The sequence below is a fragment of the Eriocheir sinensis genome, chromosome 40 (genome assembly GCF_024679095.1).
Source record: "Eriocheir sinensis breed Jianghai 21 chromosome 40, ASM2467909v1, whole genome shotgun sequence".
Classification (NCBI taxonomy): Eukaryota; Metazoa; Arthropoda; class Malacostraca; order Decapoda; family Varunidae; genus Eriocheir; species Eriocheir sinensis.
The window spans coordinates 3,082,967-3,105,170 of record NC_066548.1 but is presented as its reverse complement, the minus strand read 5'-3'; the positions used below and the strand labels follow the sequence as shown (position 1 = coordinate 3,105,170).

General features: G+C 44.6%; 1 protein-coding gene and 1 long non-coding RNA gene across 27 annotated transcripts; one reads left to right on the top strand and one right to left on the bottom strand.

Moving 5' to 3' along the window:
• Positions 1–409: 409 nt before the first annotated feature.
• LOC127009222 (uncharacterized) lies at positions 410–11,773 on the top strand. 4 transcript variants are annotated; one of them, XM_050882079.1, is made up of 5 exons: positions 410–2,090; positions 4,206–5,279; positions 9,465–11,285; positions 11,411–11,491; positions 11,688–11,773. In XM_050882079.1, the coding sequence occupies exons 1-4, from the start codon at positions 410–412 to the stop codon at positions 11,470–11,472; spliced, it is 4,638 nt and encodes a 1,545-aa protein (XP_050738036.1). In that variant the 3' UTR covers positions 11,473–11,491; positions 11,688–11,773. The 4 variants fall into 4 exon arrangements, with proteins under 4 accessions (XP_050738036.1, XP_050738038.1, XP_050738037.1 ...); XM_050882081.1 differs by lacking the exon at positions 4,206–5,279; XM_050882080.1 differs by lacking the exon at positions 4,206–5,279 and having other exon boundaries at positions 8,982–11,285.
• Positions 957–9,798, bottom strand: LOC127009224 (uncharacterized). Of its 23 annotated transcripts, none has more exons than XR_007761717.1 (4): positions 9,019–9,167; positions 4,243–8,535; positions 1,694–3,429; positions 957–1,105 (listed from the first exon to the last, which is right to left on the bottom strand). It is a non-coding gene; the product is annotated as an uncharacterized LOC127009224 (long non-coding RNA). The 23 variants fall into 23 exon arrangements; XR_007761733.1 differs by having other exon boundaries at positions 2,996–3,429; XR_007761727.1 differs by having other exon boundaries at positions 1,017–1,105; positions 2,291–3,429.
• Positions 11,774–22,204: the final 10,431 nt, after the last annotated feature.

Sequence of the window (22,204 nt, the reverse complement as noted above, 5' to 3'; positions counted from 1 at the left end):
AATCACTAAAATGATACAGTAAATGGCCGAGGGGCGCTGCCACGTCGTCTTTTCCTTATTTCCTCGCGAGGTGGCGCCCGTGTAGGCAAGGTGAAGGCATAGTGTGAGGGCTGGAGGCAGGTGTTGTCATTCCTCCGGAAGCCTCTGAGACGGTGAGTGTCGTTGTGTGGAATGTTATTTTTCTTAAGTGGTGTGTTATGATACACCGTTAGGGTATGTGACTGGTTATACTTTTTAGATGTAGCATGTGATATGGAGACGAGGTTATGTGATTTGACCCAACTAATGTGTTAAGAAGAATTTTTAGATGTAGTAAATCATATGGAGACTAGGTTATGTGATTTCTGCCCCAGGTAATGTATTTTATCAAAATCTTTGCAGGAGGCCGAAGCAAGTGGCCCTCGGGACAATGTCTGTCCTGTGGTACATGCTGAGTGTGACGGTCGTGGTGCTGGTCCCTCGGGGGGGTGCGGAGGAATCTGTGCCTGAGGAGAAGAACCCTGCAGGCAAGGCTGCAGGAGGACCTGATTTGGATGAATTATTGAAGGCCAGACTCTCGCTACTAAAGGCAGGTGAAGTAAATCCGATGGAAGAATTAATGAAAATGATGGCCCAAGGAAAGGGTGCAGGAGGGAATCCAATGCTAGAATTAATGAGCAAGCTTCCACCAATGAAGCCTGACGAAGGAAATCCTATGGAAGAATTAATGAAAATAATGTCTCAAGAAAAGGCTGCAGAAGGGAATCCTGTGCTAGAATTTATGAGCAAGCTTCCACCAATGAAGCCGGGTGAAGGAAATCCCATGGAGTTGTTAATGATGAAAATGGCAGAAGAAGAAAGTTCAGAAGAAAATCCCTTGCTAGAAAAAATAAAAAAGCTTTCCAAAAGAAAGGCTGCTGAAGGAAGTCTTCCTGAAAAAGAAGTGAGAGAATTGAAGAAAACATATTCCCGCGTCAGGGCTACGCAGGCATTCACTTTGGAAAGAATGAAGTCAAAGTCTGGACAGGGGAGTGCTGCACAAACACAGGCGTTGGAAAAGCATATCCGCAATATGGAACAAACTAGGGCTGCTCAAGAACGTGCTATGGAAGAACTACTGAAGGACCTACACGTTACGGAGTCATTGGACAATGTTCCACAGGATGAAGGAAGCGACGAAATAAATGAAGGAAATCCTATGGAATCGTTAATGGAAATGATGGCCCAAGGAAAGGGTGCAGGAGTGAATCCTATGCTAGAATTAATGAGCAAGCTTCCTCCAATGAAGCCGGGTGAAGGAAATCCTATGGAAGAATTAATGAAAATAATGTCTCAAGAAAAGGCTGCAGAAGGGAATCCTGTGTTAGAATTTATGAGCAAGCTTCCACCAATGAAGCCGGGTGAAGGAAATCCCATGGAGTTGTTAATGATGAAAATGGCAGAAGAAACTACAGAAGAAAATCCCTTGCTAGAAAAAATAAACAAGCTTTCCCTAAGAAAGGCTGCTGAAGGAGGTCTTCCTGAAAAAGAAGTGAGAGAATTGAAGAAAACCTATTCCCGCGTCAGGGCTACGCAGGCATTCACTTTGGAAAGAATGAAGTCAAAGTCTGGACAGGGGAGTGCTGCACAAACACAGGCGTTGGAAAAGCATATCAGCAATATGGAACAAACTAGGGCTGCACAAGAACGTGCTATGGAAGAACTACTGAAGGACCTTCACGTTACGGAGTCATTGGACAACGTTCCACAGGATGAACGAAACGACGAAATAAATGAAGGAAATCCTTTGGAATCGTTAATGAAAGTGATGGCCCAAGGAAAGGGTGCAGGAGTGAATCCTATGCTAGAATTAATGAGCAAGCTTCCTCCAATAAAGCCTAATGAAGGAAATCCCGTGGAATCGTTAATGAAAAAGATGGCCCAAGAAAAGGGTGCAGGAGGAGATGTAACATCTATGCTAGAATTAATGAGCAAGCTTCCTCCAATGAAGCCGGGTGAAGGAAATCCCATGGAGTTATTAATGATGAAAATGGCAGAAGAGGAAAGTTCGGAAGAAAATCCTCTGCTGAAATTAATAAACAAGCTTTCCCTAAGAAAGGCTGCTGAAGGAGGTCTTCCTGAAAAAGAAGTGGAAGAATTGAAGAAAACCTATTCCCGCGTCAGGGCTACGCAGGCATTCACTTTGGAAAGAATGAAGTCAAAGTCTGGACAGGGGAGTGCTGCACAAACACAGGCGTTGGAAAAGCATATCCGCAATATGGAACAAACTAGGGCTGCTCAAGAACGTGCTATGGACGAACTACTGAAGGACCTACACGTTACGGAGTCATTGGACAAAGTTGCACAGGATGAAGGAAGCGACGAAATAAATGAAGGAAATCCTATGGAATCGTTAATGAAAATGATGGCCCAAGGAAAGGGTGCAGGAGTGAATCCTATGCTAGAATTAATGAGCAAGCTTCCTCCAATGAAGCCGGGTGAAGGAAATCCTATGGAAGAATTAATGAAAATAATGTCTCAAGAAAAGGCTGCAGAAGGGAATCCTGTGTTAGAATTTATGAGCAAGCTTCCACCAATGAAGCCTAATGAAGGAAATCCCATGGAATCGTTAATGAAAAAGATGGCCCAAGAAAAGGATGCAGGAGGAGATGTAACATTTATGCTAGAATTAATGAGCAAGCTTCCTCCAATGAAGCCGGGTGAAGGAAATCCCATGGACTTATTAATGATGAAAATGGCAGAAGAGGAAAGTTCGGAAGAAAATCCTCTGCTGAAATTGATAAACAAGCTTTCCCTAAGAAAGGCTTCTGAAGGAGGTCTTCCTGAAAAAGAAGTGGAAGAATTGAAGAAAACCTATTCCCGCGTCAGGGCTACGCAGGCATTCACTTTGGAAAGAATGAAGTCAAAGTCTGGACAGGGGAGTGCTGCACAAACACAGGCGTTGGAAAAGCATATCAGCAATATGGAACAAACTAGGGCTGCTCAAGAACGTGCTATGGAAGAACTACTGAAGGACCTTCACGTTACGGAGTCATTGGACAACGTTCCACAGGATGAACGAAACGACGAAATAAATGAAGGAAATCCTTTGGAATCGTTAATGAAAGTGATGGCCCAAGGAAAGGGTGCAGGAGGGAATCCTATGCCGGAATTAATGAGCAAGCCTCCACCAATGAAGCCTGATGAAGGAAATCCCATGGAATCGTTAATGAAAAAGATGGCCCAAGAAAAGGGTGCAGGAGGAGATGTAACATTTATGCTAGAATTAATGAGCAAGCTTCCTCCAATGAAGCCGGGTGAAGGAAATCCCATGGACTTATTAATGATGAAAATGGCAGAAGAGGAAAGTTCGGAAGAAAATCCTCTGCTGAAATTAATAAACAAGCTTTCCCTAAGAAAGGCTGCTGAAGGAGGTCTTCCTGAAAAAGAAGTGAAAGAATTGAAGAAAACCTATTCCCGCGCCAGGGCTACGCAGGCATTCACTTTGGAAAGAATGAAGTCAAAGTCTGGACAGGGGAGTGCTGCACAAACACAGGCGTTGGAAAAGCATATCCGCAATATGGAGCAAACTAGGGCTGCTCAAGAACGTGCTATGGAAGAACTACTGAAGGACCTACACGTTACGGAGTCCTTGGACAACGTTCCACAGGATGAACGAAACGACGAAATAAATGAAGGAAATCCTATGGAATCGTTAATGAAAATGATGGCCCAAGGAAAGGGTGCAGGAGTGAATCCTATGCTAGAATTAATGAGCAAGCTTCCTCCAATGAAGCCGGGTGAAGGAAATCCTATGGAAGAATTAATGAAAATAATGTCTCAAGAAAAGGCTGCAGAAGGGAATCCTGTGTTAGAATTTATGAGTAAGCTTCCACCAATGAAGCCGGGTGAAGGAAATCCTATGGAAGAATTAATGAAAATAATGTCTCAAGAAAAGGCTGCAGAAGGGAATCCTGTGTTTGAATTTATGAGCAAGCTTCCTCCAATGAAGCCTAATGAAGGAAATCCCATGGAATCGTTAATGAAAAAGATGGCCCAAGAAAAGGGTGCAGGAGGAGATGTAACATTTATGCTAGAATTAATGAGCAAGCTTCCTCCAATGAAGCCGGGTGAAGGAAATCCCATGGAGTTATTAATGATGAAAATGGCAGAAGAGGAAAGTTCGGAAGAAAATCCTCTGCTGAAATTAATAAACAAGCTTTCCCTACGAAAGGCTGCTGAAGGAGGTCTTCCTGAAAAAGAAGTGAAAGAATTGAAGAAAACCTATTCCCGCGTCAGGGCTACGCAGGCATTCACTTTAGAAAGAATGAAGTCAAAGTCTGGACAGGGGAGTACTGCACAAACACAGGCGTTGGAAAAGCATATCCGCAATATGGAACAAACTAGGGCTGCTCAAGAACGTGCTATGGAAGAACTACTGAAGGACCTACACGTTACGGAGTCCTTGGACAACGTTCCACAGGATGAACGAAACGACGAAATAAATGAAGGAAATCCTATGGAATCGTTAATGAAAATGATGGCCCAAGGAAAGGGTGCAGGAGGGAATCCTATGCTAGAATTAATGAGCAAGCTTCCTCCAATGAAGCCGGGTGAAGGAAATCCCATGGAATTTTTAATGATGAAAATGGGAGAAGAGGAAAGTTCGGAAGAAAATCCTTTGCTGAAATTAATAAACAAGCTTTCCCTAAGAAAGGCTGCTGAAGGAGGTCTTCCTGAAAAAGAAGTGAAAGAATTGAAGAAAACCTATTCCCGCGTCAGGGCTACGCAGGCATTCACTTTGGAAAGAATGAAGTCAAAGTCTGGACAGGGGAGTGCTGCACAAACACAGGCGTTGGAAAAGCATATCCGCAATATGGAACAAACTAGGGCTGCTCAAGAACGTGCTATGGAAGAACTACTGAAGGACCTACACGTTACGGAGTCATTGGACAACGTTCCACAGGATGAACGAAACGACGAAATAAATGAAGGAAATCCTATGGAATCGTTAATGAAAATGATGGCCCAAGGAAAGGGTGCAGGAGGGAATCCTATGCTAGAATTAATGAGCAAGCTTCCTCCAATGAAGCCGGGTGAAGGAAATCCTATGGAAGAATTAATGAAAATAATGTCTCAAGAAAAGGCTGCAGAAGGGAATCCTGTGTTAGAATTTATGAGCAAGCTTCCACCAATGAAGCCGGGTGAAGGAAATCCCATGGAGTTGTTAATGATGAAAATGGCAGAAGAAGAAACTACAGAAGAAAATCCCTTGCTAGAAAAAATAAACAAGCTTTCCCTAAGAAAGGCTGCTGAAGGAGGTCTTCCTGAAAAAGAAGTGAGAGAATTGAAGAAAACCTATTCCCGCGTCAGGGCTACGCAGGCATTCACTTTGGAAAGAATGAAGTCAAAGTCTGGACAGGGGAGTGCTGCACAAACACAGGCGTTGGAAAAGCATATCAGCAATATGGAACAAACTAGGGCTGCACAAGAACGTGCTATGGAAGAACTACTGAAGGACCTTCACGTTACGGAGTCATTGGACAACGTTCCACAGGATGAACGAAACGACGAAATAAATGAAGGAAATCCTATGGAATCGTTAATGAAAATGATGGCCCAAGGAAAGGGTGCAGGAGGGAATCCTATGCTAGAATTAATGAGCAAGCTTCCTCCAATGAAGCCGGGTGAAGGAAATCCCATGGAATTTTTAATGATGAAAATGGGAGAAGAGGAAAGTTCGGAAGAAAATCCTCTGCTGAAATTAATAAACAAGCTTTCCCTAAGAAAGGCTGCTGAAGGAGGTCTTCCTGAAAAAGAAGTGAAAGAATTGAAGAAAACCTATTCCCGCGTCAGGGCTACGCAGGCATTCACTTTGGAAAGAATGAAGTCAAAGTCTGGACAGGGGAGTGCTGCACAAACACAGGCGTTGGAAAAGCATATCCGCAATATGGAACAAACTAGGGCTGCTCAAGAACGTGCTATGGAAGAACTACTGAAGGACCTACACGTTACGGAGTCATTGGACAACGTTCCACAGGATGAACGAAACGACGAAATAAATGAAGGAAATCCTATGGAATCGTTAATGAAAATGATGGCCCAAGGAAAGGGTGCAGGAGGGAATCCTATGCTAGAATTAATGAGCAAGCTTCCTCCAATGAAGCCGGGTGAAGGAAATCCTATGGAAGAATTAATGAAAATAATGTCTCAAGAAAAGGCTGCAGAAGGGAATCCTGTGTTAGAATTTATGAGCAAGCTTCCACCAATGAAGCCGGGTGAAGGAAATCCCATGGAGTTGTTAATGATGAAAATGGCAGAAGAAGAAACTACAGAAGAAAATCCCTTGCTAGAAAAAATAAACAAGCTTTCCCAAAGAAAGGCTGCTGAAGGAGGTCTTCCTGAAAAAGAAGTGAGAGAATTGAAGAAAACCTATTCCCGCGTCAGGGCTACGCAGGCATTCACTTTGGAAAGAATGAAGTCAAAGTCTGGACAGGGGAGTGCTGCACAAACACAGGCGTTGGAAAAGCATATCAGCAATATGGAACAAACTAGGGCTGCACAAGAACGTGCTATGGAAGAACTACTGAAGGACCTTCACGTTACGGAGTCATTGGACAACGTTCCACAGGATGAACGAAACGACGAAATAAATGAAGGAAATCCTATGGAATCGTTAATGAAAATGATGGCCCAAGGAAAGGGTGCAGGAGGGAATCCTATGCTAGAATTAATGAGCAAGCTTCCTCCAATGAAGCCGGGTGAAGGAAATCCCATGGAATTTTTAATGATGAAAATGGGAGAAGAGGAAAGTTCGGAAGAAAATCCTCTGCTGAAATTAATAAACAAGCTTTCCCTAAGAAAGGCTGCTGAAGGAGGTCTTCCTGAAAAAGAAGTGAAAGAATTGAAGAAAACCTATTCCCGCGTCAGGGCTACGCAGGCATTCACTTTGGAAAGAATGAAGTCAAAGTCTGGACAGGGGAGTGCTGCACAAACACAGGCGTTGGAAAAGCATATCCGCAATATGGAACAAACTAGGGCTGCTCAAGAACGTGCTATGGAAGAACTACTGAAGGACCTACACGTTACGGAGTCATTGGACAAAGTTCCACAGGATGAACGAAACGACGAAATAAATGAAGGAAATCCTATGGAATCGTTAATGAAAATGATGGCCCAAGGAAAGGGTGCAGGAGGGAATCCTATGCTAGAATTAATGAGCAAGCTTCCTCCAATGAAGCCGGGTGAGGGAAATCCCATGGAATTATTAATGATGAAAATGGCAGAAGAGGAAAGTTCGGAAGAAAATCCTCTGCTGAAATTAATAAACAAGCTTTCCCTAAGAAAGGCTGCTGAAGGAGGTCTTCCTGAAAAAGAAGTGAAAGAATTGAAGAAAACCTATTCCCGCGCCAGGGCTACGCAGGCATTCACTTTAGAAAGAATGAAGTCAAAGTCTGGACAGGGGAGTGCTGCACAAACACAGGCGTTGGAAAAGCATATCCGCAATATGGAACAAACTAGGGCTGCTCAAGAACGTGCTATGGAAGAACTACTGAAGGACCTACACGTTACGGAGTCATTGGACAACGTTCCACAGGATGAACGAAACGACGAAATAAATGAAGGAAATCCTATGGAATCGTTAATGAAAATGATGGCCCAAGGAAAGGGTGCAGGAGGGAATCCTATGCTAGAATTAATGAGCAAGCTTCCTCCAATGAAGCCGGGTGAAGGAAATCCTATGGAAGAATTAATGAAAATGTCTCAAGAAAAGGCTGCAGAAGGGAATCCTGTGTTAGAATTTATGAGCAAGCTTCCACCAATGAAGCCGGGTGAAGGAAATCCCATGGAGTTGTTAATGATGAAAATGGCAGAAGAAGAAACTACAGAAGAAAATCCCTTGCTAGAAAAAATAAACAAGCTTTCCCAAAGAAAGGCTGCTGAAGGAGGTCTTCCTGAAAAAGAAGTGAGAGAATTGAAGAAAACCTATTCCCGCGTCAGGGCTACGCAGGCATTCACTTTGGAAAGAATGAAGTCAAAGTCTGGACAGGGGAGTGCTGCACAAACACAGGCGTTGGAAAAGCATATCAGCAATATGGAACAAACTAGGGCTGCACAAGAACGTGCTATGGAAGAACTACTGAAGGACCTTCACGTTACGGAGTCATTGGACAACGTTCCACAGGATGAACGAAACGACGAAATAAATGAAGGAAATCCTTTGGAATCGTTAATGAAAGTGATGGCCCAAGGAAAGGGTGCAGGAGGGAATCCTATGCTAGAATTAATGAGCAAGCTTCCTCCAATGAAGCCTAATGAAGGAAATCCAATGGAATCGTTAATGAAAGTGATGGCCCAAGGAAAGGGTGCAGGAGGGAATCCTATGCTAGAATTAATGAGCAAGCTTCCTCCAATGAAGCCGGGTGAAGGAAATCCCATGGAGTTATTAATGACGAAAATGGCAGAAGAGGAAAGTTCGGAAGAAAATCCTCTGCTGAAATTAATAAACAAGCTTTCCCTAAGAAAGGTTGCTGAAGGAGGTCTTCCTGAAAAAGAAGTGGAAGAATTGAAGAAAACCTATTCCCGCGTCAGGACTACGCAGGCATTCACTTTGGAAAGAATGAAGTCAAAGTCTGGACAGGGGAGTGCTGCACAAACACAGGCGTTGGAAAAGCATATCAGCAATATGGAACAAACTAGGGCTGCTCAAGAACGTGCTATGGACGAACTACTGAAGGACCTTCACGTTACGGAGTCATTGGACAATGTTCCACAGGATGAACGAAACGACGAAATAAATGAAGGAAATCCTATGGAATCGTTAATGAAAATGATGGCCCAAGGAAAGGGTGCAGGAGGGAATCCTATGCTAGAATTAATGAGCAAGCTTCCTCCAATGAAGCCGGGTGAAGGAAATCCCATGGAATTTTTAATGATGAAAATGGGAGAAGAAGAAAGTTCGGAAGAAAATCCTCTGCTGAAATTAATAAACAAGCTTTCCCTAAGAAAGGCTGCTGAAGGAGGTCTTCCTGAAAAAGAAGTGAAAGAATTGAAGAAAACCTATTCCCGCGTCAGGGCTACGCAGGCATTCACTTTGGAAAGAATGAAGTCAAAGTCTGGACAGGGGAGTGCTGCACAAACACAGGCGTTGGAAAAGCATATCCGCAATATGGAACAAACTAGGGCTGCTCAAGAACGTGCTATGGAAGAACTACTGAAGGACCTACACGTTACGGAGTCATTGGACAAAGTTCCACAGGATGAACGAAACGACGAAATAAATGAAGGAAATCCTATGGAATCGTTAATGAAAATGATGGCCCAAGGAAAGGGTGCAGGAGGGAATCCTATGCTAGAATTAATGAGCAAGCTTCCTCCAATGAAGCCGGGTGAGGGAAATCCCATGGAATTATTAATGATGAAAATGGCAGAAAAGGAAAGTTCGGAAGAAAATCCTCTGCTGAAATTAATAAACAAGCTTTCCCTAAGAAAGGCTGCTGCAGGAGGTCTTCCTGAAAAAGAAGTGAAAGAATTGAAGAAAACCTATTCCCGCGTCAGGGCTACGCAGGCATTCACTTTGGAAAGAATGAAGTCAAAGTCTGGACAGGGGAGTGCTGCACAAACACAGGCGTTGGAAAAGCATATCCGCAATATGGAACAAACTAGGGCTGCACAAGAACGTGCTATGGAAGAACTACTGAAGGACCTTCCCGTTACGGAGTCATTGGACAATGTTTCACAGGATGAAGGAAGCGACGAAATAAATGAAAAACTGGCAGAGTTGCCGTACCAAAACTACGATTTCAGTACAAATTATATGAACTTGGTGGTGGCGGCGAAAGGATGGAAGGATCACAGTCTTCGGGAGGTTGTTGTGCCTCTGGTCTATAAAGCTTCTGTACTTTCCTGTTTCTTAGAGACTAAGAATCGTTCAGTAGTACTTGAAACCATTTTGGGTACCCCGATTGGCTCCATCGAGGACAATAAGGGATTCTTTGACCCATGTGACAAGACCAACTTAAAGCATGCTGGCCTTGCCACTTGCTCGGTTACGAAGGGTCTGCTGCATGGCGTGGGGGTGGCAGCCGCAACGGCAGGACACTTGTCGGAGGCATATGTAAGGACTGTTTTGCTTGCTGATAGAGAAGTGTTCAAGAACTTCAATAACGAATTGTTCAGCGTGATCACAGAGTCCTTGAGTACGAATTTAGTGATGCTAAAACATGTATTTAAAATGGCTGTGAATTTCAAGGATGCTGTCTTGGCTCGGTATTTCGAAGGACCATTCCCAGTTTCAGGCACAGAGACGGAGTTTGTTAAGGCCAGTGATCAACTGTACGCTGCAATTGCCGACATGGTCTTGATATCAAAAATAACTGCCGAGCATATGAAGACTGCATTGAATATCGAGAAAAGGACAGAATTTCAAAAGGTGGCTCGTGAGTTCCAGGATAGCTACAGATATGTTGTTAAGCGAGGAATTCCTGAGGAATACAATAATTCTCCCTTCCCGTCTCTAAGTTACTACTGGGACATGGCAGCCCTCCATTACGCAGTGTCTCTTCTCTCGGATATCGAAGGTCTGGCCGAACGCACGTTACAGGAACACGAGGACGGCACCGAGGGCCTGATTATTGATATGAAAAGTCTCTCTAAAGCAGTTACATTGGTCCACGACATTTTGACTATAACTAGTAATAAAGTAAAGCATGACGAATTGCAAGTAGCCCTGGGGCTTGCTACCGGCAGAATTAGGTTGGTAGTGTCTCATCTCGAGGAAGCAGGCGTGGAGCTAATGAAGGACGAGGGATCGGAGACACTGTCGGAGCTTTTCGAGTCTTTACTGGACTCTATAATCCCCACTCGCTCGGTCCTCCCCCACTGGTTCACGCCCTACGTCCCGGCAAGGAAGCCTTCCCTCCGGATGTTTGCCGCTCTTATTCCCACAAATTATAACCAAGCGATGAAGATGGCTCACAAACTAGCTGCCGTGATCGCTGGGGACCCCGGAAAACTTGGTTTGCCGCTTGAGAGAATTGCTGCGCTCTTCACTGGAAGGAGGGAATCTATGAAGCAACGTGATTTGAGCGACCTAACGGCTTTGCCCAGGATGCTGCGTGCTTTGAGGGACAAGACGGCGATGTCTGTATTCGGCGGTGTTATGATGAATTCAGAGCATGAATTTGAAGAAGGCGACGTTGACCGATGCCTAAAGAACCAAAAATGCAAGCAAACCCTCCTCACAGCATTGGTTCACACGTCAATGATAATAAATGATCGTGAAGTACACAGAGAGTTCCAGAAGACTCTTTCTAACCCTTTTAAAGGTAAGGCAAGTCGTGTGCAATGTTTCCATGCGTTTCTTAATCAAATTTTCTAAGACTATATTGTTTTCATGTTCTTGATTTATTTTTGCAGATCTGAGTTTCATGTTCTTGATTTATTTTTGCAGATCTGAGTTTCGACGAGTCCATGGCGGCCGCCGGCCTTCCGTTCAAAGCTGCAAGATATTAAGCTAAAATGAGAAAGACAGGTATGTTTTATTCGTTTAATACTGTCATTTTCATTCTCGAAACTAAACCATACCTTCTCTTCCTACTCTGAATTGTGTTGATAAGTTTCGAGTTTCCATGATGGATATACATTGCATTTTCTTCACCCTCAGCCGCCTCCTCACTCCTCTCCGCTAGTCACTGTATTGTTCTGATTTAATTTACCTTATTTTACAGACTGAACTGTGACCTGGATTTTCCTTGGATCAAGAGTACCTAGAGTAGGCAGACTATTTTTTAACCTAATAAATATATATATATTGCCTAATTGTTTTTTACCTGAACATTTTCCTTCTCAGTCCATGAATGTTGACGAATGACTCCTGAATTAAGTAGTGTGTGCAGTACAGACTGGAACCATTCAGGGTAACGATACTATTGATAAAAAAAAAAATCGCCAGGATGAAGCACATGAGGGAGATGAGGATACCTACGCTTGCGCATTGCAGGCAAACTATTTAATGTAGCTATCAGGGGGAAAACCTAAATAGTAAATAAATAATAAACGATTAATCAGGGGTCCCGCATCGCTGCCCCGCGCCGCCTGACCCCTGCTGCTGCTGCTGCTGCTGCTGCTGCTGCCGCCGCCGCCGCCGCTGTCTTGGCGCTCCGGAATGGAGTGACTTGTTGCATTTTACCGAGCTGAAGATACTTGAGCATGAAGTTGGAAATCTGGTTAATATAAATGTTCCACTTGATTCTATGAAGGAGTTTCCCCCCACGCCGTTCGGTTTTCTACGCGGGGGTTGAAATATTGGTGGACTATTTTAACCTGGCTCGAGCACTGATTACTGCAGGCATGCAATCGCGAATCATTATGGTTGATAATTGTAACCAGTGCCGCTCTTTGATTAAGACGCTGGAAACTAATGCGTATTCGAAAATAACTCTTTTCAATCTCGAGTGACTATGAATGTCAAGGCTCTGAATACGTGGTCCGAGGCGAGGTGGAAGACTAACTTAGCTTGGCGGCCTCCTTGTACAATTATTAGTGCTGTATCTGCACGTGACACAAAATGGTGGTCGCGTACACACCACAGACACGCCAGTCCCGTCCACCGACCGACTTTGGCGGCGTCAGCCTCTGGGTCGGTCAGTCGGTCCCCTCTTCATGGGCCGACTGAAGGCGCGGGCACACAAGATAATTTCTAGGGAACTTTGTGCCGAGATTGTCGAATGCATTTCACGGGAAATTCCGCAAAATCCTGCTCAAAATCTCTGCAACCAACATGTCAGTTATTTTCTTGATGTCGGCAAATTGTGGTCACAAGATGAGGAGCGTGTTAGCTGATCGGTTCAGTGACTATCCGGGTGTTTATTCCATTACGATCGCATAAGTGTGTCCTGCTTCTGTATAACTGGAGTAACCAGGTTGAGTAGTCTTGGACCTGAGTCTTGTCCAAGCGAAGCCACAGCCTCATGGTGTCTGGGTTTCACTGCTAAGTTCTCGTAGCAACCTGTAACACACACTTTCTTTTGTCTCCGAGCCAGCCTATTACGAATCAACAGGTGCTTCTTTTTTTTCATCACTTTCTTTTTCTTAAGCCAATACTACAAAGCAACCGCTACAACGCTTGGATACACTGTTTGTTTTGCTTCTGTTCAACTGATATTTCCCAGAGTGCAGCAGTCCTCCGTGTGGCCAAACTTGAGGATGTATTCACTGCAGAAAATTGTTGGGAGGGAATTTCGGTGGTAAATTCCAGAGAAGCTAGCTTGTCTGACCGCGCCTAAGGCCCATGGTCCCTCCACGGAGGAACACAATCTTTAAACATGCTCAAGTCACACACGACCTTGTAATTACGTACCTACTGTCAAGGACAACAACGGAACCTTAGTAACATGACCGTTGTTAGTAATGATTCCGTTTGGATTCTTTCCTTTACCAGGGTGGAGTGGAGTGCAGCAGGGATGCTTCCGTCTTGTTACCACTCAACGACACAGGGACAGTTCACTAACTTCGTCGAGGCTGACTCTGCCTTGTTATTAGGCGAGTCAGGTAGTAACCGGTTCTGTCAGCTTTTTGACACGTGGCGTGTTGTGCTGCATGATAAATTATAAATCCTTTAGTTCTATCTGACCCTATCAACAGCAACTCGGCCCCCCGCCGAGTCTGTTGTGATTGCAGCCGCCGAGCATGTGTCGTGCTTGCAAATCAGTTGAGGGAACCTAACCAGCACGCCCAGTGTATGCAAGGGAGCTCGTCTTATCTCGCAGCTGTAGTGAGGTTGTCAGTTATGAACAAGAATACTTTTTTTTTTTTTCCTTTTGATAAAAAGACGCTTTCAGTCATTAAAGAACTGCATCCACCGAGGAGATCTTCAATGTTCCCTGCAAGTCGCACCTACGACGACTTGAGTAGCTGGAGATGTTTTGTTGGCCTCGGCTCATGTTTAACAAACAGGCGGTGCCACGCTGGCCCAGCCATACCGGGGGGGTGTTGATGTCCCGGTGTGTTGCTGGTGTGGTGTCATGAGACATCCGGGTATCGTGAGACATCCCATCCTGAATACATACATGTATTTCAAAACGGTACCGTGTCTTTTGTCGACTGCTTGTCGGGATCTGTCCCCCCCCCCCAGGGGAGGGGACGCTTTGCATCGCTTATTAGGTCCTCTTTGGAACTTTTTTTTTTCACTTAGATGCTTCACTTAGTTATTCTATGATAGTAAATTTTGGGTTCTGTGATGCTAAGTTAAGGATGGGATGTCTTACGATACGGGATGGCAGATGACACCACAGCTTGTACTGGAAGGTTGGTGGAGCCGTTGCTGAGAAGTGTTAGGTATTCTTGTATTACTATTGGACAACTTATTAGACCAACAGGCTGCCAGCGGCTAACTTGTCTAGCCAAGAACAAGATGAGACTAATCTGAAGTTGCCATGACAGCTGACTAACTCAACACTGTGTGTGTGTGTGTGTGTGTGTGTGTGTGTGTGTGTGTGTGTGTGTGTGTTTAATCTGTGTTTACGGCTGCCGTTTCTTCTCAGAATCAGCCAAATCTAGCTCCGCTTTACGAATCATACATGCAAAAAAATGGAACACCTGGAGACGCCGCGTATTTCAAGGCCATTCGATGGCTACGCCCAAGACGTCTGGCGCACCAACCCAGGCAGCGCCCCCCGACGATCTCCGACCAGCATGTCTCTTGACTACTGAGCTAAGCCCTCAGCTAAACGTGAAGGCATGGCACGGAGAAAACTAAACAACACAGGCGCTCACAACTTCACACTGTGGGTCTTGTCCCCAACGACACACGATTAGCACAACCTTTACAGTTTCCCTCATCAACAACGATGTCTGGACCTCTCATGACAGTGAGGTGAACGACTGTTTCAGCCCTTGTAGCATTATCTCTCACAATAATCTTCATAGACAGTACAAAGGGAGGGCATTTATTATAGCAGAACACACACACATTGCATATCTGGCATAAACCTGATCAACGAGATGGTTTCCTCCCAAGAAGACTGTCTTTGTTAGCAAAACTCTGTCTCCTCAGCGGACTTGCAGGGCATTTATAAACTTTGTATTCCCACTCCGGCCTGTTACTACAACCGGAAGCCAGGCAGCAAGGCATTGCTACATTAAAAAGCAGCCGTGTCCGCTCCAAAATTAGGAAAAATGTTGTTTCTGGTACCAGTTCAAAGTTAGCACGGTGATCGAGGGACCAATAATGGCGCCCAGCAGCCTTATACACACGGCCGCCTATGTCGGTACTCTATCAAGGGACTCTAGTCAGGACTACCAACACGTTCCACACATCTTTTTCTCCGTGACGCAGCGGCACCGTCAGCAGCGGCGGCCGTCAGTTTTTGTCAGCCTTGCTTGTGACGGCCGCCTGCGTCCGACGCTCTCTGGTGACGCTTATCGTTACATTCAAGGCTTTTCTCGACTGACTAGTGACGCATCCCACAGCATTCATTGAAGGCAAAAGTTCTTAAGGTTTAGGAAAAAAGAGGCCGACAAAAACTGGTTCATTTTGTTCACATTATCTTAACGGGAGGCAAACCGCTTCCACTGTTTACACCCGGCACGCCTGGCCTTGCTGCTTCGATCATTTGCTGTCAGCGGCTTCCTAATAAAAACAAGACACTACTAAAACCGTACTATACACCATTTTGTTCAGACCCAATAAGCAGTCCTGCTATGAGACTAACTAGCCGAGCACCCTTCAGGCCTCTGCGGATAGAGCTGTAAACTGCGGTGGAAAATGCGTCATTGAGGCTCTGCAAAAAGGTTAGGGGGCGTGCAAGTAATCGGGAAGGTGGTTAAATTTGTGTTAAACTTCCAAAAGGAATCCTGTTACAGAGTCCCCGTGCGGCTAGCTTCAGTAGGGCCGGGCGGAGGAGGACGGGCGGGCAGCCTTGCCTCACCACGCCCTCACAAAAACACTTGTTTGGGTTCACTTTTTCCAGCTTGCTCGGCTTCCAGGATCCTCTCCGCAGCACAACGACGCCACTAACGTTGTTGACTTTTCGTATATCCAACCTTTTTTTTTTTTTCGTCTAGCTTTAAGGTTGACTTTTTTTCCCCATTGGTGTGTGTGTGTGTGTGTGTGTGTGTGTGTGTGTAGTATTTACAGGTAGGGCAGGGGTGGTAGTGTCTGGGCAGGTTTAGTGTTCATATATGGTCAATCTTCCGTTAAAAGACGTCATTCAGAAAGTAGGAAAAAGTAGGCTAAGTCGCCGTCTGCACCTGAGACTTCTGCAGGACGAACAACTGTACCCCTAACACGAGCAAGATCATTCCTGGTGGGAGGGAGGCGACGCGGCGTGACGGCCTGCGTCGACTAGCGCCTCGGGGTGGTGCTTGCCAAGGCCGGTGCATATATACGGTCGTGCGGGCCGTGGAAACAGGCGAGGGCTGCAATACACACCCGGATCTTACTGAGGACGTCACTCGGAAATACTGGTACCAGAAACAAATGGCACATAAGTAAATGGGACAAGAAAAGTCTCAATGAAAAGTATCACACATTTTAGAAAAGGAAATTAATGGCACAAGAGAAAATAAAGTTGTTATAGTGGGATATCTGATGCTCTGAAGAAAAGAACTCGAATACTAGTAGTAGCAGTAGTAGAGGTAGTAGTAGTAATAGTAGTAGTAGTAGTAGTAGTAGTAGTAGTAGTAGTAGTAGTAGTAGTAGTAGTAGTAGTAGTAGTAGTAGTGGTAGTAGTAGTATTGGTAGTAGTAGTAGTAGTAGTAGTAATGTGCCATTTATTCTTACTCTGAAAAATAAGACATTTTATCCTGTGACATTCTTGCCTGCGCCTTTTTTAATCCTACACTCGGCGAGAACACGTGATGCCCTGGCCCGGGAGGCCTCCCCGAACAGGAATGGGCACACCATGGACACACCTTGGCCGCCCTTTCCTCTCCTCCCTGCAGGCTGTCATAAAAAAAAACTCCCTCGCCTTAGTTCGTTGAAGCTGCTCCAATAGTTCAATGGACTAAGGCACAACCCTGTCAGGCTCCAGCCTGGAGGGCCCTTGAGGAAAGGCTGTGTGAATTTGTGAAGGTCCCAACAGTAACCGTGCAGAGATCGACTATAACGAGCTTGCTCTAATCGAGAGGGTACTTGCTGGCGATCACGAGGACGAGGTGAATGGTAAATCCATATTCATATAACCTACACGTCCATTTAAACCAACTTTATTTACTGTAATTTAACAAACATAAGTCAGCCTTTGAAAATAAATAAGTAAATATTGAATCTGCAGAGGTTCAGAGTAGAAGGTGCAGCCTGCGACCATGAGGGTTCGCCAGGAGAAACTAGAATGATGCTGCTCAAACCAAACCTGAGACTTATGTCGGACAGTAATCTCGGAGTCCAAACTTGTCCCCGGCGCGGCGGTGGGACAGACTCCAAGGGTCCAGATCTGCCCGGCCACGCACCCTTGCACTGCGGGGGCTGACGTAACGGGCACATCTTTAGGATGCAGGTGTTCATGATGGCGTCCACACCTCGACCATCCTTGAACATTTTGTAACATCCCTAAAATACACACGTCGGCCGATAATGAGCCCACGAGTTGTAATTTATCTCGCGCACATTGACAGCACCTCGCTACCTAAAGGGAAGCATACGACCGAGGGCGCGTCGCTTTACTCTCTCGCGACCACCACTCCCGATGGCCCTCCTGACCAATGGCAAATTGTAATGGCTATTGTAATCACTTTTATAGTAAATGATGGTCACAGGTTGCCCCCCGCAGCTTCCATATCCATGCTAAGCCTCTCCCGGCAGGATCGATCGATTTACCCCATCCATGAGGTACGCGGGCGCCCCTTTCGTCTTCTCCACTCAGGGATGTCTCGAACAGAAACAACCCTGTAAGCAGCACCGGATTAAGTATAATACATGTTACATTTTGAAGCCTGCGACATGCGACAAGGAGGTATACGAACTGGAGGGTGTGAGAAAGTTTTAAATTTGATAGAGATGGCAGAGATGGAAGAAAAATAAGGTTTAAATTGGTTAGGTTTGGTTAGGTTTAGATAGGTTGACTTCTTTTTCCGAAGGTTACATGCTCCGCCGTGCCAGGCTCAAGATCGAACAACGGCACCCCACACCACTAGGTCACAGGCCGGAAATACTGCCTACCCCACTCCTCTTCAGGTCACTGCCCGCCGCTACGTGGACTCATCGGTACTTTGTAATATGCACGCGTACACACACACACACACACATTCTCTCTCTCTCTCTAGGGGGGTAAATCCTTGAAGAATCTCTCTCTCTCGGGTCATTCCCCCTTCAGTCAGTCCACTGTTTACTTCTTTTGCATGAAAAAAGAAAACCTGCACGACTGGTATTTGTGGTCTTGTGTTGCTTGGACTCGTCACTGAGGCTTCAAGGCCAGTCTTGTCCGCGGAAAATGTTGGTTGCATCCCAAAGGCGAAGAGCTTCTTGATGCGAGACGGCCAGCGGTGCGGTGTGCGTGTATGTGTGTGTGTGTGTGTTATGTAGATAGTGGGCGAGGGAGCTGTTCTGTATGCAAGTCCTTCGCTACCACTAACCAATCTTTCGTAGTATCTTTGCTTCACCCCTCGATGTGTTGCAGTGACCAGGCGGCAAGGTGGCGGCTGTGTTCGGATGTTAAGTGTTCACCATGACGTAATATTCTTGGAACAACGAGATGTATATTTAATTGTTCATGGTTTTTCGCGTTTAATTGTTTGGTGATTGATTTACGTTTAGTATTTTTTTCCCCGAACGTTAATGTCTTTGTTTTTCTGCCTGTCACCTCGCCACGTCCACTTTTTTTTACTTCCTTATCTGCTTTTGTATTGTTTTTTATTATACAATTATGCTCTTGCCTTCATATTTGTCCCCGAACACAACATATAGGAGCAGCGAGTACCGGGCTTTTTTTATTATTGTTTCCTTTTTTTTTACTTCCTTATATGTCTTTGTATTGTTTTTTATTATACAATTATGCACTTGCCTTCATATTTGTCCCCGAACACAGCATATAGGAGCAGCGAGTAGCGGGCTTTATTTATTATTGTTTCCTTTTTTTTTACTTCCTTATATGTCTTTGTATTGTTTTTTATTATACAATTATGTACTTGCCTTCATATTTGTCCCCGAACATAGCATATAGGAGCAGCGAGTAGCGGGCTTTTTTATTCTTGTTTCCTTTTTTTGTGCCCTTGAGCTGTCTCCTTTGTTGTAAAAAAAATATATATCACTCTTCCTAACGCGTGCACTCAGCTATATCATTCCGCCTTCTTAGTATTTTATTTATTTATCAATCTTTACTAATTAATCTATTTGGTTGTACACTCAGATACCACATTAATGCATTTATTTCTTCCTTTAGATATACAATTTAATACTCTCTTCTTCTGATGTTGCCTTTAGCCAATCAAATCTGTTTTATGTTTGTTTGTTTGTGTGTTTGGGATCGTTGGGTACGTGTGACAACTGCAGCAGCGTCGTGAGGTGATACGCGCGGAACCAGACGTCCTGCCGTCCCGGAACTACGCCGCGAAGCCTCTAACCTTGTCCAGCCGGAATGTTTACCTGTGGCGGTGACCTTGACTTTGAGCCGCGGCGCCTTGTTCCTCAGCGCCCCCTCCCCTTCCCTCCCCTCCTCGGTCGACAGCCACTCCCTCAACACGTCTTCTCGTAGTAATTTCTGTTTTATTCATAACCATAACTTGGGGCCTTTTTACGTAACCCACATATGACTCTGCCAAAAAAGAACGTGCAAAAGCAGCAGAGTCGCTGGGACTCAACAATTAGAGCGCAAGACACTTTTTTTCTTGTAAACAGCTTTGGCGAGAAACGAGATGAGTGGGTAGCCACGAAAACAGGTAGCAGGTACACCTGCCTTTTCAGCGGCGCCACGGCGATGCTCTGTGGTGGAAAAATACTGCCGAGCCACCGCCGGCCGCACATTCCTGGCGAAGGTCGCGCAGAACGGCAATAAACAAGGACTTGTTACATTCGAGCCAGGAGGCAATTTCACCATTACTAGTTAATACGTCTGCCTGAAAGACAAGCGATGCTGCAACAGTCCACGCGCATGTCCTCTGGCGACTTATATGGCCACTCTTAAAGGTGTTGCTATTGCTAAACACCAAGGATGAAACGGTGGTGAAACAGTGGATGAAGAGCTGAATAACACACACACACACACAAACACCCACACACACACGTCAACAACAGCTACGACATGACGCGTGCCTTATAAGTCTACAGAGCACACACGCGCTGCATGGTGACAGCCGATGCTCCTGCAGAAAACGGCAGCTGTCAGTGTCAAGGACTACAGTGACACTTCTTCTATAAGGAATGCACAGTTGTCTGATCCTTTGTACAGGCAGATCATTCCTCCTTTAAACATCATCTCCAACAAAGGCTTTCCTCCTTTGTCTCTATATAACGGAAGATACGAACAAATAATTACATATGCAAACATTTCCTTACGGGGTTTCCCTTCACAAGAGGACATAAATGCAGTAGTGAATATATTCCCTCATTTCTTTTGGGAGGAGGAGGTGCATTTCAAGGTGTGCCATTAAAATTTATTCTCCGCTCCTAACTCACGCGTCAGGGGCCTTGAGCTCACCCATGGGATATAATCGTAAGAAAGAGAAATAAAAAGTAAGTATCGGAGCGGCCATTAAGTCAGCGGGACGAGTTAGCGCGCTGCGAAGGTGAGCAAGGTGCGACTCCGGCTGGTGGGTTGTGTGTGTGTGTGTGTGTGTGTGTGTGTGTGTGTGTGTGTGTGTGTGTGTGTGTGTGTGTGTGTGTGTGTGTGTGTGTGTGTGTGTGTGTGTGTGTGTGCCGCGCTGGTGTTTGTTTCCTAATGTGTTTATTTGTCTTCTTGCCTATTTATGCTTTCGTTTGTGTGTTTGATTGTTTATTTGTTTATATGTTCATTATTTTGTGTGTACGTATATCTATCTATCTATTTTTATTTACCTTTATCTATCAATCTATTTATCTATCTATCTATCTATCTATGTATTTTCTCTTTTTATCCATCTATCTATCTATCTATCTATATACACACGTATATATATATATATATATATATATATATATATATATATATATATATATATATATATATATATATATATATATATATATATATATATATATATATATATATATATATATATATATATATATATATATATATATATATATATATATATATATATATATATATATATATTTATTTATGAATCGGATCAGGACGCTAGTATTCTCCAGGGTGAACTAAACAGATTGTATGACTGGGCGGGTAAATGGCAGATGGAGTTCAATGTAGGGAAGTGCAGTATTCTGAGTGTAGGTAGGAACAACCCCTCTCATAACTATTGCTTAAATGACACTCTCATAAGCAGGTCTGGGTGCGAGAGGGATTTAGGGGTCTTAGTGAGCTCTGATCTCCGTCCAAGGGCACAATGCATTCAAGCTAGAAATCGAGCAAATAGGGTACTGGGATTTATTTCAAGAAGCGTAAGCAACAGAAGCGCCGAAGTCTTCCTCAAACTATATTTAGCATTAGTTAGACCTCATCTTGACTATGCGGTTCAGTTCTGGTCACCTTACTATAAAATGGATATCAAAATGTTAGAATCAGTGCAGAGGAGGATGACTAAGATGATTCAGGGGTTGAGAAACTTGCCATACGAGGAAAGACTCAAACAGTTAAATAAACTTGCATTCTCTAGAAAGGCGAAGGGTGCGTGGAGACATGATCGAGGTTTATAAATGGATGAAGGGCTTTAATAAGGGAGATATTCATAAGGTTTTGTTGGTAAGAGAACCGGGTAGGACACGAAGTAATGGGTTTAAACTGGATAAATTCAGATTCAACAGGGACATAGGCAAAAATTGCTTTGCTAACAGGGTGGTGGATGAGTGGAATAGGTTTAGCAGTCATGTGGTGAGTGCCAATACAATTGTCACATTCAAAAATAGATTAGATAAATTCATGGACAGCGATATTAGGTGGGGTTAGATACACGGGAGCTTAGGGTCAAAGGAGCTGCCTTGTACAGGCCTACCGGCCTCTTGCAGACTCCTACGTTCTTATGTTCTTATACACACACACACACACACCTCTTCGTGGCGCAACTGGTAGAGCGCTGCGCTGCCAGGCTTCACGGTCTGACAGGGCGGCGGTTCGAGCCCGCTCAGGCCGGTGTGGTTACTGTCCCCCCTTGA

Coding starts and splice junctions, on each gene's coding strand:
- LOC127009222 (XM_050882079.1), top strand. CDS start 410: ATGTCTGTCCTGTGGTACATGCTGAGTGTGACGGTCGTGGTGCTGGTC. Junction 5,280..9,464: donor AAGAAAGGCTGCTGAAGGAG/GTCTTCCTGAAA, acceptor CTGCTGCAGGAG/GTCTTCCTGAAAAAGAAGTG. Junction 11,286..11,410: donor TCTTTCTAACCCTTTTAAAG/GTAAGGCAAGTC, acceptor TTATTTTTGCAG/ATCTGAGTTTCGACGAGTCC.